This window comes from Tetrahymena thermophila (genome assembly GCF_000189635.1).
Source record: "Tetrahymena thermophila SB210 genomic scaffold scf_8254548, whole genome shotgun sequence".
Taxonomy (NCBI): Eukaryota; Ciliophora; class Oligohymenophorea; order Hymenostomatida; family Tetrahymenidae; genus Tetrahymena; species Tetrahymena thermophila.
Genome location: NW_002476319.1, coordinates 591,514 through 603,693, shown reverse-complemented (window position 1 = coordinate 603,693; position 12,180 = coordinate 591,514). Strand labels below are relative to the sequence as shown.

Sequence of the window (12,180 nt, the reverse complement as noted above, 5' to 3'; positions counted from 1 at the left end):
CATTTTATTTTAAATATAAATTAAATATAAAAAGATAATTTAGAACTTCACTGATATGATTTTTAAATTAAATTTTCAAATTTGATAATTTAAAAATAGATAATGTTCCTTTTAAGGTTATTGACTATTTTAGCTTACATTAGCTGCTAGAAGATAAAAAATTCACTTAATTTACATTTACACAAAATACGATATAAATTAACAAATAATTTTTTATTGTCACCTTTGTTGTGAAAAAAAGTAAGAAAATTGATAAAATAGATTAACAATAAATCTTCCTGTTCTTTAAGATTCAACTGCAGGGTTATATTCTGATAAGTCCATCATAATTAATTTTTTACACTTTGCTGCCACTTAAACTATTTCAACAACCTCTAAATCAGACAAACCACCTGTTACAGATGGACTTGAAACGCCTGGACAAAATTTGGCATTTATTGATTCAACATCTAACGAAATAAATATTTTATCACATTCTTGTTGTAATTTATTTAATATATCTTCAAATAATTGACCAGCTTAGGTGGTTAGAGAATCTTCTTAATTTTTATTTTTATTTAATAAATATCTCCTTATATCTTTTTCTAACCAATATATTTAAGCTCCTTTTTACTTCAAGTACTCATAATCTTCTTAACAACAATTAGATCCTTTTGCACCAAATTGAATGAATTTTGATTCATTTTTTTTAAAGACAGGATTTTCTAGCATGAGTCTGAATGGGCTACCATTGTGGACTACATTTCCTTTCAATTAGCTAACACCAAATTAAGAATCAATGTTTATCACACCTATTTTTTTATCTGGAAAGCAGTCAAAAATACTTTAAACATTGCAATAACTTTAGTCATTAGAACCCCCTATTGCAAAAATAACAACTCTATTTTCAAATTATAAATTATAATCTAGAATCTATCCTAGTTTTTAGCGCTAACTTAAATGGGCTTCTTCTAAAGTTAGTTATCTAGCCCTAATATGTTCATGCTCTTCATCATCTTCGTCAGGATACTTTTATTTAGGAATATCGCCCAAATCATAAATTTTTAAGCGCTATTCAAAAAGAACATCTGTGTATATTTTTTCTTTTTGTAGCAAATCTCTAAATGATTTAGGTGCTTATTCTGCCCCAATTCTTCCTCCATTTCTATATGTACCTTCATCAAAAGGAAACCCTGTTATAAATATACGATTTTCTTTCATATCTGGCCTAAAAGATGAAACCAATGATTGCAAATCTTCAACATATTGTATGTATTAACCAAAATATTTTTCATCGTGAAGCACAAACTCATCAATGATGTTTTAATTATTTTGATATTTTTTTAAATCCTATTAATCAAAAATGATAAAAAAACTTAAAATAAGTATTTAAATATTAAAAAAAATGATATCTATTCAAAAATCTCTAAAGCTAAAATAATCTGTGAAAAAAATTCAAACTATTACCTCTTAATAGCAGTTATCCATTTACTATAATATAAATTTAAAAATTTACTTTTTGCTAAATAAGAAATTAAAAATATAAAGTATTTGAAATATTAGTTAGCATTAAAAACTGATCTACTCTTTTCTATATTTTTTTGACTAGACATAATCTTTAAATTTATTCTACTTAATAGAATAAACATATGTAAAAAATTCCAAATGAAAATTATCCATAACCATATCAACAAAAAGAATGATATATTTTTAAAAAATATTAAATACCTAATATTATCAGTTATCTACACTATTTTCTCAAAATTAAAAGGTAAATTAACTCATAAACTAAATACTAAAAAAATATTCAAAGTTATTGGTAAATTTTCATATTTTATTTTGTAGTCATATTATTTAAATATTATATTTTAAAATAAATAAATATAAAAATGAAAAGCTTAAAAGTTATCTAACAATTTGCAGTACAAATATAAATTAAATAGTATTTTATTAGTTTTTTAAAATAATTACAATTTAAATGTCAAGAGATATTTAAATTTTTTTATTTTTTTAGCTATTATTTTAATTAAAAAAAACTATTTATCTTTTTATAAAAAAGTATTATTCATACTTATTTGAATAGTAGATTTGTATTTTAAAAAATAAAAATTAAATGATGCTTAGTATGGAAAGATGATATTTAACATTGATAAATTAGAAATGGATTTTAGATGATATATAGGAGGAAAGAAATAAAGTTATCAAGAAATACACTTTTATAGAATAAATAACTTTGATATTTAAAAAGATATTCCTTAAAATATTATCTTAAAATTAAATCATTAGTCGTCTTTTTCTTATTTTGGTATTTTATTTTAGAATAAATTGTTATAATAGGCTAAATCTGCAGATTCTGGTCTTTCGATAGGTAAACCAAAAGCTCTGCACCAGACAAGATTTGTTAAACATCCAATAGATCTGGAAATAGCAAAAAGTACTGTGTAGAATTAATATTCTTAAATACCTAATTGATATAATAAAGCACCTGAATGACAATCAACGTTGGGATAAGGACTTGAAATGTTCTTAAATGTTCTCAATCTTCTAGGAATGACATCAGTCATTTAGTGGAGTAATCTAATCATTTCGTTATCTCTCAAGTATTTATTACCGAAATCATACAAATGCAAGAATCTTGGATCTGGACGTCTCAATACAGCATGACCATAACCTGTTTTGATGTTAAAATAAAATTATTCAAATAATTTGTAGCAAAAAACATTTTTTATTTTATTTTATTTGAAAGTTGGATGATGTCTTTTTAATATATTTTAGAGTTATTCATTTCTTGTAAAGAAATTATTTAAAATTAATTAATTTCTAATTTGCCAATCAACCAACAACTTTGGATTGAAAACAACAATTAAATATCTTTCTAATCTCAACTCAGGCAGTAATTATCATTAGAAATCCCTAAAATATCTACTTTTATTAAATTTATTGCAGACAATATCTTATTGACATTAAAAACTATCAAAAATGCCTAAGTTACTGTATAATTTATCCTATTTGTCCATTTTATTTTACATTTTCTTGATTAGTAGCTATTAAAAATTATAATAAAGTAAGTTATTTACCTGGAACAAGTCTTCCTGATAGGACTGTGGTGTTAACATAATCTTCAATTTATCTATTTGTTACATCATATCCGTGGACTTCTACGAAGTTAAGAATCCACTTCAAGACTTCTTAGTTAGCTAAACCGTGCAAAGGTCCAGCAAGCCCTGTGTAAGCTGTAGTCATACAAAGGTAAGGATCACCAAGAGCTGATCCGACTAAGTGAGAAGCGTGTGTAGATACCTCACCACCTTCGTGATCAGCATGGATTGTTAAAAAGGCTCTAAGAAGCTCGTTCAAGGTTTCCTAACCTTCGAATCCCATCATATGAGCAAGCTGGGCAGACCAATCTAAACCATCTTTATGAGCAATAGGCTTTCCATCCTTGAATTTTTTACGATAAATTGTAGCTGCTATTCTGGGAAGTTTAGCAATTAAATCTACAGAGTCTTCATAGGTGTATTCCCAGTAGTTAGACTTATTTAACTTGGATTCGTTGTAAAGCTAAGCAAACTTTGAGGTTTTTTATTCATATAAAATGGCTAAAGAAAGCATGGTCATAGGATGCATCTTATTATCTAAACGGTTAATGAAGTTAATTAACTCATCACTGACTTTACCTCTTACATCCCATTCGTGACGAATAAGCTCTACTTGATGGTAGCTAGGTAACTCTCCAGTTAATAAAAGGAAGAAGAGACCTTCTGGCAAGGGTTACTAATCAGATTAGAAATCTTCAGCAGAGGGTTTTCTCAATTTGGGAAGAAGTTCATGTAATTCAGGAATAGAATATCCTCTAAACATTACACCATCGATAGGATCTACTGTAGATTAATCATAAAAGAGAGCTCTAATTCCTCTCATACCACCCAATGCTTGATTTACAGTGATTTCACCCATGACTCTGTCTCCATACTTCTTCTTCATTTCGTTGAAACCCTAAATCTTAATAGGAATTTGCTCTCTCAAGACTGTCTTGAGATCAGCCTTTGGATTAAAGAAATATTAGTTCTGATGATAGAGTCTCTTGCAATTGATAATTTGTTTTCTCATCTATTTTTTATTATTAGTAGATTAGAAATAAATGACTTTTAACTATTGATTTATTTGCTTTTTTGTTCGTTTTTATTTTATTAATTTGAAATTAAAATTTTAATAAAGATTCACTATGAGCTTTTTAAATAAAGCATCCAATCGATTACTTCAATAAAATATAATTAATGAATAAAATGATCATCTTTTTATAATATTAGCAGTAAAAGTGATGCGATTATTGCATTCCAAACCTTTCATAAGTTCTATTCCATCAGCTTTATTAATTAAGTGAATTCTATTGGATTTTCAAGAGAATTAAAAAGAGTCTCTTCTGTAAATTCTGCTGTTTAAACTAATAGATATTATAAATTATTAAGTAGAGGTTCCATCAAAGGCTTATACTTACTTATATAAACTTCTTTAATTCATAACAGCAAAGCTAGTCTAAAATTTAGAATAAAAAAAATTATTTTATAGCTTTTTCAGAAAATTGAAACTATTTTAAGTTAATTTATCAAAGAAGTAGGAAATTTAAATACTTATTTTTATAATTCTTTTAAATCTTAATATAAAAGATTGTTTTACTTTAAAAATCAAATATGCGCAGTTAAAGCAAACACTCAACTTTTAAATAATATGAAAAAGGTACTCCACGTGATTTAATTTCAGAATAATAAGATGAAGAAAGTAGCAATGCAAAAGTCTTAAATATCTATAATTAAATAGATGAAGAATTTTAAGAAAAAAAAGTAGTCATTTTGAGTAATCAATACCAAAATGATCAAATTATCCCTCTCGTTAATGATGAATAATCTGAAATAGAATCAAGTTAAAACAGAGATTTACTTGGAGATGATTATGAATAAATGACTGAAAAAGATAAAATTTACTACAATTACAGAATTATTAATTAAATGATAAACAAAGTGTAAAAAGATCAGCAATCTTTAGAGAAAAAGCTGAAAAGCATAACTTACAACTAATATGATTCTGTAATTAATTGGAACATAGATGAAAAACTGCACAAAGAAGCCAATCTTTTAGTAATAGAAAATCAAAGAGATTTAATTATTTTAAAAACTAAAAAGTTGAATCGTGTAAGAAAAGAAATATTGAATATTAAAGATTTGTCTGACGAAGAGGATCCCGAAATGTTTTTGGCAATCAAATAAATTGACTTTTCTCATGAGGAATATGCCATAATTAAGGATTTATTTGCTACACTTGATCTAATAATTAATAAAAACTCTTTGATTGGATTTAATTGGGAAAAATTTACTGAAAGAGTTTTTAGAAATAAAGATTCAGTAGATTCATTTATTTACAAGTTGAGGTATTTTTCATTTAATGAAATGACTGATTATTATTACAGGTTATGCAAAGAATACTCAGAAAATAAAAAGATCCTTGAACTATTTGCATAAAAAGGAAACTAAAAAGTACCCTTTGAAATATTCATAATAAAATTATTTATAGAATGGATGAAAATAATGATTGTTGGTTATGACCTTAATCTTTAACTAATTGATATTATTAAAACTATAAATACAGAAAAATAAGAAATAGAAAAACTATAATAAAATTGTGATATCCTTAAAATGAGATAATAGTGTTTAAGTGAATAATAAACAAATCTAGGAGATTAAATTAAAAAAATATCCTAACTACTAAATCAGCTGTAAGAAATAAAAACGTAATACAAAAACAAGTATAATTTATAAGAAATATGAAATATTAAGCCATTTCTACTAAATATGTAAATTTAGATATCTTAATTTCTACTATTAAATCAGATGCTACTTTTTGTTTTTATAAGTAATTATTTTCATTTATAATGTAAACAATTGATTTCCTCCAAGAATGTTTATAACCAAGTTAAATTAATTATAAAATTCTTTCAATAAGAAATAAGATTGAATCACAAAGATAAACTAATTTTAATTATCACTAATACTATATAAACATTATGCTCAAAATAAAAACAACAAACAAGTAACGTAAATCATTAAAGATTAGCTCTTTTTAATTTATCAAATTTTGTTTCTTCCTATTTACCTTTATGTAGAAATTTAATTTAAATTTAGTTTATCCTAAGTAATAATGGAGGTAAAAAAATAGAAATTTAATAAAGTCTTAAATTAAAATGAATACATAAATAAAAAAGGAGATTGAATATTTTTAATTGAATAAAAGTTTTAATTCATTTTAAGTTAGATCAATCCTAAAAGTTATCCAATATAAATTTCTAATCCTTGATTTGTTTATAATTCTTATAGGATTAGTAAACAATAAGTTGAGTTAGTTATTATGATATTGTAGCTAAAGAATAAATGGATGAGTACATATATTTATATTTATAAATAAAAATATACATTATTAATTTAATTAAAGTAAGTGTAATATTTTATCAATAAATTATATGATTTTAATTTATTTAAGTGATTTTTTATTGAATTAATAACTTATTATTTTATAAATTTTATTCATTTTTTATATAAGGGCTTGGAGATTTAATTTGTTTTTGATACTGTTGGTTTTGTAGAACCTACATTTGTTACACCAGGTTTAGTTAGAGGTTTTGATTAAGCAGTAAAAGCTGGCTTTCCTGTGCTTTAAACTCTCATATTACTTTTCTATATAGTTGTATTTGATTATGGTGGCTTTACGATTTGGTTTTATCCTGTATTATTTTATCCGACAGGGATATCATCATAAACAGGATTAAATGAAAATGTTGATGAAGGAGGCTAAAATGTTGCCTTACCATCAGGTCCAGTAACCATCTAAGCTGGCTTAAAACGAATCATTGGCATGAATGGAACTCTATCGACTTGCTCACCTGGTTTAGGACGAGGTCTAACTAAATTAGGATCTACAGATCTATTTTTATTTTCAAAAACTTCATATTAAATAGCAGAATTTGTTGAAAGAGGTTTATAATCGTCTCTTATTTTCTTTCCTAATTGCTTTCTTTCCATTTCAGTTTCATAAAGAACTTCATGATCCTTTTAATTTATTATAAACAATAATTATTCATTAAATCTTAATATAGAAAAGTCAAAAATATAAAAATAGAATCTTGAAATTTATCAGTATCTCTAAATCATTAAAAACATTTGAAAATTATAAATAAAACAATGAAAATAATAATAATCTTACCTCCCATGCTCCATCACAAGAAATGCATCTAATTTTATTTAAAAAAATCATTAATACATATTATGAATCTATCTATAATAATGCTATTAAAATAAACAAAACTTTGAGTTTCTTTTAAAAAGTAAAAAAAAGTTTCATTTAAGAATAAAAAACAAAATTTTACGCAAAATATGCCCTAAAATTGTCACAATTTCCGCATTTGGTACATCTTAAAGGATAATTAGGCATATGATCTTCATGAGTGTGATTGCATCTTTTTTAGTTTTTCATGATATACTTTAGAAAATAAAAATGAATGTTTTTTATTTTACTTGCATGGAGCTCTCCATTTATGTACATTAAAATCTTTTCTTCTCACTAACCAATACATTCCACACTCTTCGGGACGAGTGGGAACAAACTTGAAAACTTTACAGGGACAGTTTTTGCAAGAAACATCAAACTTTTTGCCAAAGTATTTATCATTATGGCAACTAAATAGATGTCCGCAGAAACATTTAGAATTGCTACCTATTCTACCACATTCTATTTTCTTTTTCTCATACCAATATGTGACCTGTTTAATAATTTTTAATCCATTAACTTAAATTATTTTAATTATATTTGCATACATATGTTCCTGATTCAATAGATTCCATAGCATGAAGCATTTCATTGTCCATCATTTTTCTAGCACCAGGAGCAGGTCCAAACCTATTTTTTTGATAAAGCTAGGTCCATGAATTTTCTTTAATTTTTTAATATGAATATTAATTGCTATTTTAAATTACTTTTTAACTCCTTCAAGTACAGCGTTTTCATCTAAGGCGTTGTACATTTTTGCTTATGTTTATATCTTTTTATTTAATTACTGACTCTTTAAATTTATAAATTATTTGTTATTTTAATTAATTTAATTGTTTGCAAATTTCTAATTTGCTATTCAAGAATATAATATAAAGGCTTCAGTAAAAATTAAAAAAGAACTATTATCATCAAAAATTATTAAAATATTTATGGATTAAAATTCAACTAAATGAATTCCAGTCAACCACTAAAAGAAGATGCATAAAATACTACAAATACACACCACTAAATAATTCATTATAAATCAATACCAATACAATTCAAGTCAAAAGTATTAATCAATAAGTAAAAGAAATTTATAAATGGTCCTTATTTTTCCAAATATCATATGAATATTTTTTAATTAATGGGATAATATATTCTATTTATTATCTATTATTATAATTTACTGATTTAACTATCATCATAAAATTTTTTAAATCTATTCATTTTATATTTAATTCAAAATATTAAATTTTCAAAAAATAATAAAATCAAAAGAAATATAGATCAAATAAATTTATTTTTTTTCTTAAAATCTTTTTTGGTCATTTCAGTTTTAAATATTTTCATAATTAAAATGCCATATAAATTCTTCTTCATCAAAAAACTAAATATTTTATTTGACAAATAAAGCAAAATAGGTTCTTAAATAGTTTATGCATTTTATTGAAAATAGGGATTTAACTTAAAAATTAAAGTAAGAATAATTAAAATTTTTAATTGTCATTTACAATAAGTTTCAGTGGATAATAATTAAAAATTTTAAATAATAATGTTTGATAGAAATAGTACAAAAAAGTATATTAATATGAATTTAAAATAACTAATAAAATATTCTTATACTGACAAAAAAATTACTTAAATGAATAATTAAAAAATTTAATTAAGTAAAAGTATAAAAATCTAAGTTAGAAATCTATTTCTAAAAATATTTTTTTATTTTTATAAAATTTTATTTAATTATGTTAAATTTTTTAAATGTCAAATAAATATTTATTTAAAAAAATAAAATTCCTCAAACAATAATATATTGAAATATATTTACCTCTAATCATTTTGAAATGACAATGAAGAGGAGTAAGAAAGGTAAAAACAATAAATTTTTAATTCAATTTTGCATCTTGAGGGTTTTCAAATTAGTATATGTGGATATTCAGTATATATTTAATTTATAAATCAGTAATTATATTAAATCAAATATGATTAATTATATTAGATCATTTCATATTATCAAAGTATTAAAGAATGTTTTTTACTATAGATAAATAATAATTTAGGTTTATACTTAATTTATTATAAATATAATTATTTAAAAGTTATTAGGATCAACAAAATTAATTAAAGTAACATCTCAAATTAGTTTCATTCAGTTGTAATTTTGTTTAGAGCAATTTTTTATTCTTCAAAGGCTTATTTTGCATATTCGGTAGATAATTTTTCAAATTCTTTATATTAAACTGGGTTACAATAATTTTTTAAGATTTCATAACGATCCTTTCCTTTAGTTTCTTTAATTGCAAAAATAAAGTAGATGTACATAACTAAAGTGAAACCTCCAAAAACTAAGAAGGAACCAAACAAATTTATGTCTTCTTTCATATAAGGGAATACTAAACCAACAACCATAGCAAATGTCCATCTGATAAAAGATGAAACTGAAATTCCTAATCTGTCAAGAATTTCGCTATTCAAAATCCAAGTTACAGCACCTAAACTAATCTACCATCCAAGTTAGAACTATATTTTAATTAAAAGTTAATTAAAAAAAATAATCAAAATTATATTTATGTTTTACCAAGAATATTAGGAAGATACCAAAGTTATTTACTGAAGTATTACTTTTATCAACTTTTTGAATTCCTGCAAATACAAAAAGAGCAATATTTACTATACCAACACCTGTAATCATGAGAGTACGACGACCTAATTTACCTAGAAGATAAAACGAAAGACAGTTAAAAACAACCATAGAAGCACCTAAACCGATAGTTGCCTAACGAGCTACTAATTCAGCATCAGCTCCTTTTTTACCAGAGGTATCTTTAAATATACTATTAGAGTAAAAAAGAATGGCATTTACTCCACTACATTGAGTACAAAACTAAATTGCGCAACCCAAAATAAAACGCTTCACATAACTTGCTTTATTAGACAATTAAAATATTTTTTCATGGTAAAAATCTTCATAAGTTTTAACATGAGGCTTTTAAATAGTTACGATATTTGCCTATGTTTCAGGAACATTAGTAGCTAGTTATATATTGAATTCATTATTTTGTGCAGTAGATGGAACTCTTGCTTAATCTTCAACTCTGACATTAGTTTCTTCGTGGTGATTGTTAACTACTTCATTCATGTGCATGCCTTTATTACCACCATTGCTCGAAAGATCATCAGAGTGCATTTTATGTTTAAGCTTTTCTTTTTCAGCCTATTCTTCAAATACTTTTTCTTCATATCCGTGAAAAACCTCTTCAGCATCCTTTTCAGATGAATATATTTGCTTGAAAAATTCCTTTACTTCCTAATAACGGTGCTCCTTGATCATAATAGTTGGTGTTTCCAATCTAAAAATGAAAAGTAGAATAATTAGACGAATAACAGGGGCAATCATAGGAAGACCTAAAACTATTCTCCAAGGACCACCATCACTGTAGCCATCTTTAGTATCAGCAGGAAGAGGAAGTACTAGTGCTATCAAGTAACTGCAGAAGACTCCAAAGGTTAAAATAATTTAATTAACAGCACCAGCTCTTCCACTTATTTCTATAGGTGAAAAGTCCTTAATGTAAATAGGAATGATGGCTGTATTTGTACCTTTTATTTTAATTAAAGTAAGTTAAGTTTTAAGATTACATTTAATAGAAAATTTATTAAACTTTTTTATGAAAATTAAAATTATTTTAATAAAAAAAATTGTTATAATTAAATAAAAATTTGAATTTGTTTACCTATGCAAAAACCACAAATAAATCTTCCTATCAAAAGATTTGGGACAGTGTGGTCAAGGATAATAATAATAGTTCCAATAATTCCTATTATGTCAAATATAAGCATAGACTTTCTAATACCCTTGATAGCTTCAAGGATTTATCTGCTAAAGAGAGCTCCCAACAAAGCACCTAAAGGCATAAAAGCAGTAATTAAAGCTGTGTATAATTCAAATTCTTCCTTATCCCACCCATTTAATTTCTCCATTATTTTCTAAGCTGAGTTGTAAACACCTAAGTTGTAACCAAAGAACCAAGATCCTAAGCATGCATTAACTGCCATAGAATAAATACGCCATTCTTGTCTCAGTTAGTGATGATGATGCTCTACATCATCAATAAAATGAGGATCCACCCTTTTCATGTGGTTTTGAGAAGTGCTTTTATCTCTTGATTGCTATTATTTTAAAGTAGACATTTAAAAATGTGAAAGTGTTATAATGATTTTTTCGCTTTTATTAATATTTATTTCACTTTTTATTGTTTTTTTTTTGTTATAAATGATGTATTTAAAAAATTAATTGCTTGTTTTTATAGAAGTAATTCGGCCTTTTAAATAATACAGCTAGAGGGTTACCCCCTTAATTAAAACTTGAAGCTAATAAGTTGCTCCTCAAGTTTAATTCAACTGTTTTTTTATAAATTTGTAATTATAATAAAGAATTAAAAATGGATTTAAACATTAATAAAATGTATAATCTAAGAAACTCTGAAAATCTATTTTTGCTACCTAGCCCAGTTTACCAAACAAGGTTATATCTTCTATTTACCATGAATACTAAAGTATCATAAGAACTAATTTAGCAATAAATTTCAGTAAAAATAATATTATCAACCTTAAAAGTATGATGTCACTAAATTTATTCCATTTATCAAATAATACATAATATGAAAGCATTTCTTCTGCATTTAATTGCAAAAAATTTTTAATAAAATTAAAAATTAGTAACTTAAACTTTATAGTTCTGTGTTAGCTAATTAATGGAGTCTTTTTAAAAAGACTATGATCTCAAACATTAAATTAATCTATTTTCAAATAACCACTTTAAAAACATGCTACCTAAGACTTTTAAATATGAGAGATATTCAAATCCTAAAAAATATTTGTGCAATTTAGTTGTTTTAAGATTTT

General features: G+C 24.6%; 5 protein-coding genes across 5 annotated transcripts; 1 reads left to right on the top strand and 4 right to left on the bottom strand. All coding sequences in view use genetic code 6, as the record gives it.

Moving 5' to 3' along the window:
* Positions 1–219: 219 nt before the first annotated feature.
* On the bottom strand, positions 220–1,467 carry TTHERM_00318580 (arginase; the record flags this gene model as incomplete). The annotated part of the gene is made up of 2 exons (XM_001021440.3): positions 220–1,329; positions 1,447–1,467. 2 exons carry the CDS (start codon positions 1,465–1,467, stop codon positions 220–222), a joined length of 1,131 nt encoding a protein of 376 aa, XP_001021440.2.
* A 791-nt stretch (positions 1,468–2,258) lies between these two features.
* Positions 2,259–4,089, bottom strand: TTHERM_00318570 (citrate synthase I; the record flags this gene model as incomplete). The annotated part of the gene is made up of 2 exons (XM_001021439.3): positions 2,259–2,650; positions 3,057–4,089. The coding sequence occupies 2 exons, from the start codon at positions 4,087–4,089 to the stop codon at positions 2,259–2,261; spliced, it is 1,425 nt and encodes a 474-aa protein (XP_001021439.1).
* A 581-nt stretch (positions 4,090–4,670) lies between these two features.
* TTHERM_00318560 (exonuclease SBCC protein, putative) lies at positions 4,671–5,801 on the top strand (the record flags this gene model as incomplete). Its single annotated transcript, XM_001021438.3, has 1 exon — positions 4,671–5,801. The coding sequence occupies one exon, from the start codon at positions 4,671–4,673 to the stop codon at positions 5,799–5,801; it is 1,131 nt and encodes a 376-aa protein (XP_001021438.2).
* A 753-nt stretch (positions 5,802–6,554) lies between these two features.
* On the bottom strand, positions 6,555–8,047 carry TTHERM_00318550 (hypothetical protein; the record flags this gene model as incomplete). The annotated part of the gene is made up of 6 exons (XM_001021437.3): positions 6,555–7,076; positions 7,231–7,258; positions 7,394–7,483; positions 7,542–7,786; positions 7,842–7,923; positions 8,001–8,047. The coding sequence occupies 6 exons, from the start codon at positions 8,045–8,047 to the stop codon at positions 6,555–6,557; spliced, it is 1,014 nt and encodes a 337-aa protein (XP_001021437.2).
* A 1,373-nt stretch (positions 8,048–9,420) lies between these two features.
* TTHERM_00318540 (MFS transporter) lies at positions 9,421–11,466 on the bottom strand (the record flags this gene model as incomplete). The annotated part of the gene is made up of 3 exons (XM_001021436.3): positions 9,421–9,795; positions 9,854–10,875; positions 11,010–11,466. 3 exons carry the CDS (start codon positions 11,464–11,466, stop codon positions 9,421–9,423), a joined length of 1,854 nt encoding a protein of 617 aa, XP_001021436.1.
* Positions 11,467–12,180: the final 714 nt, after the last annotated feature.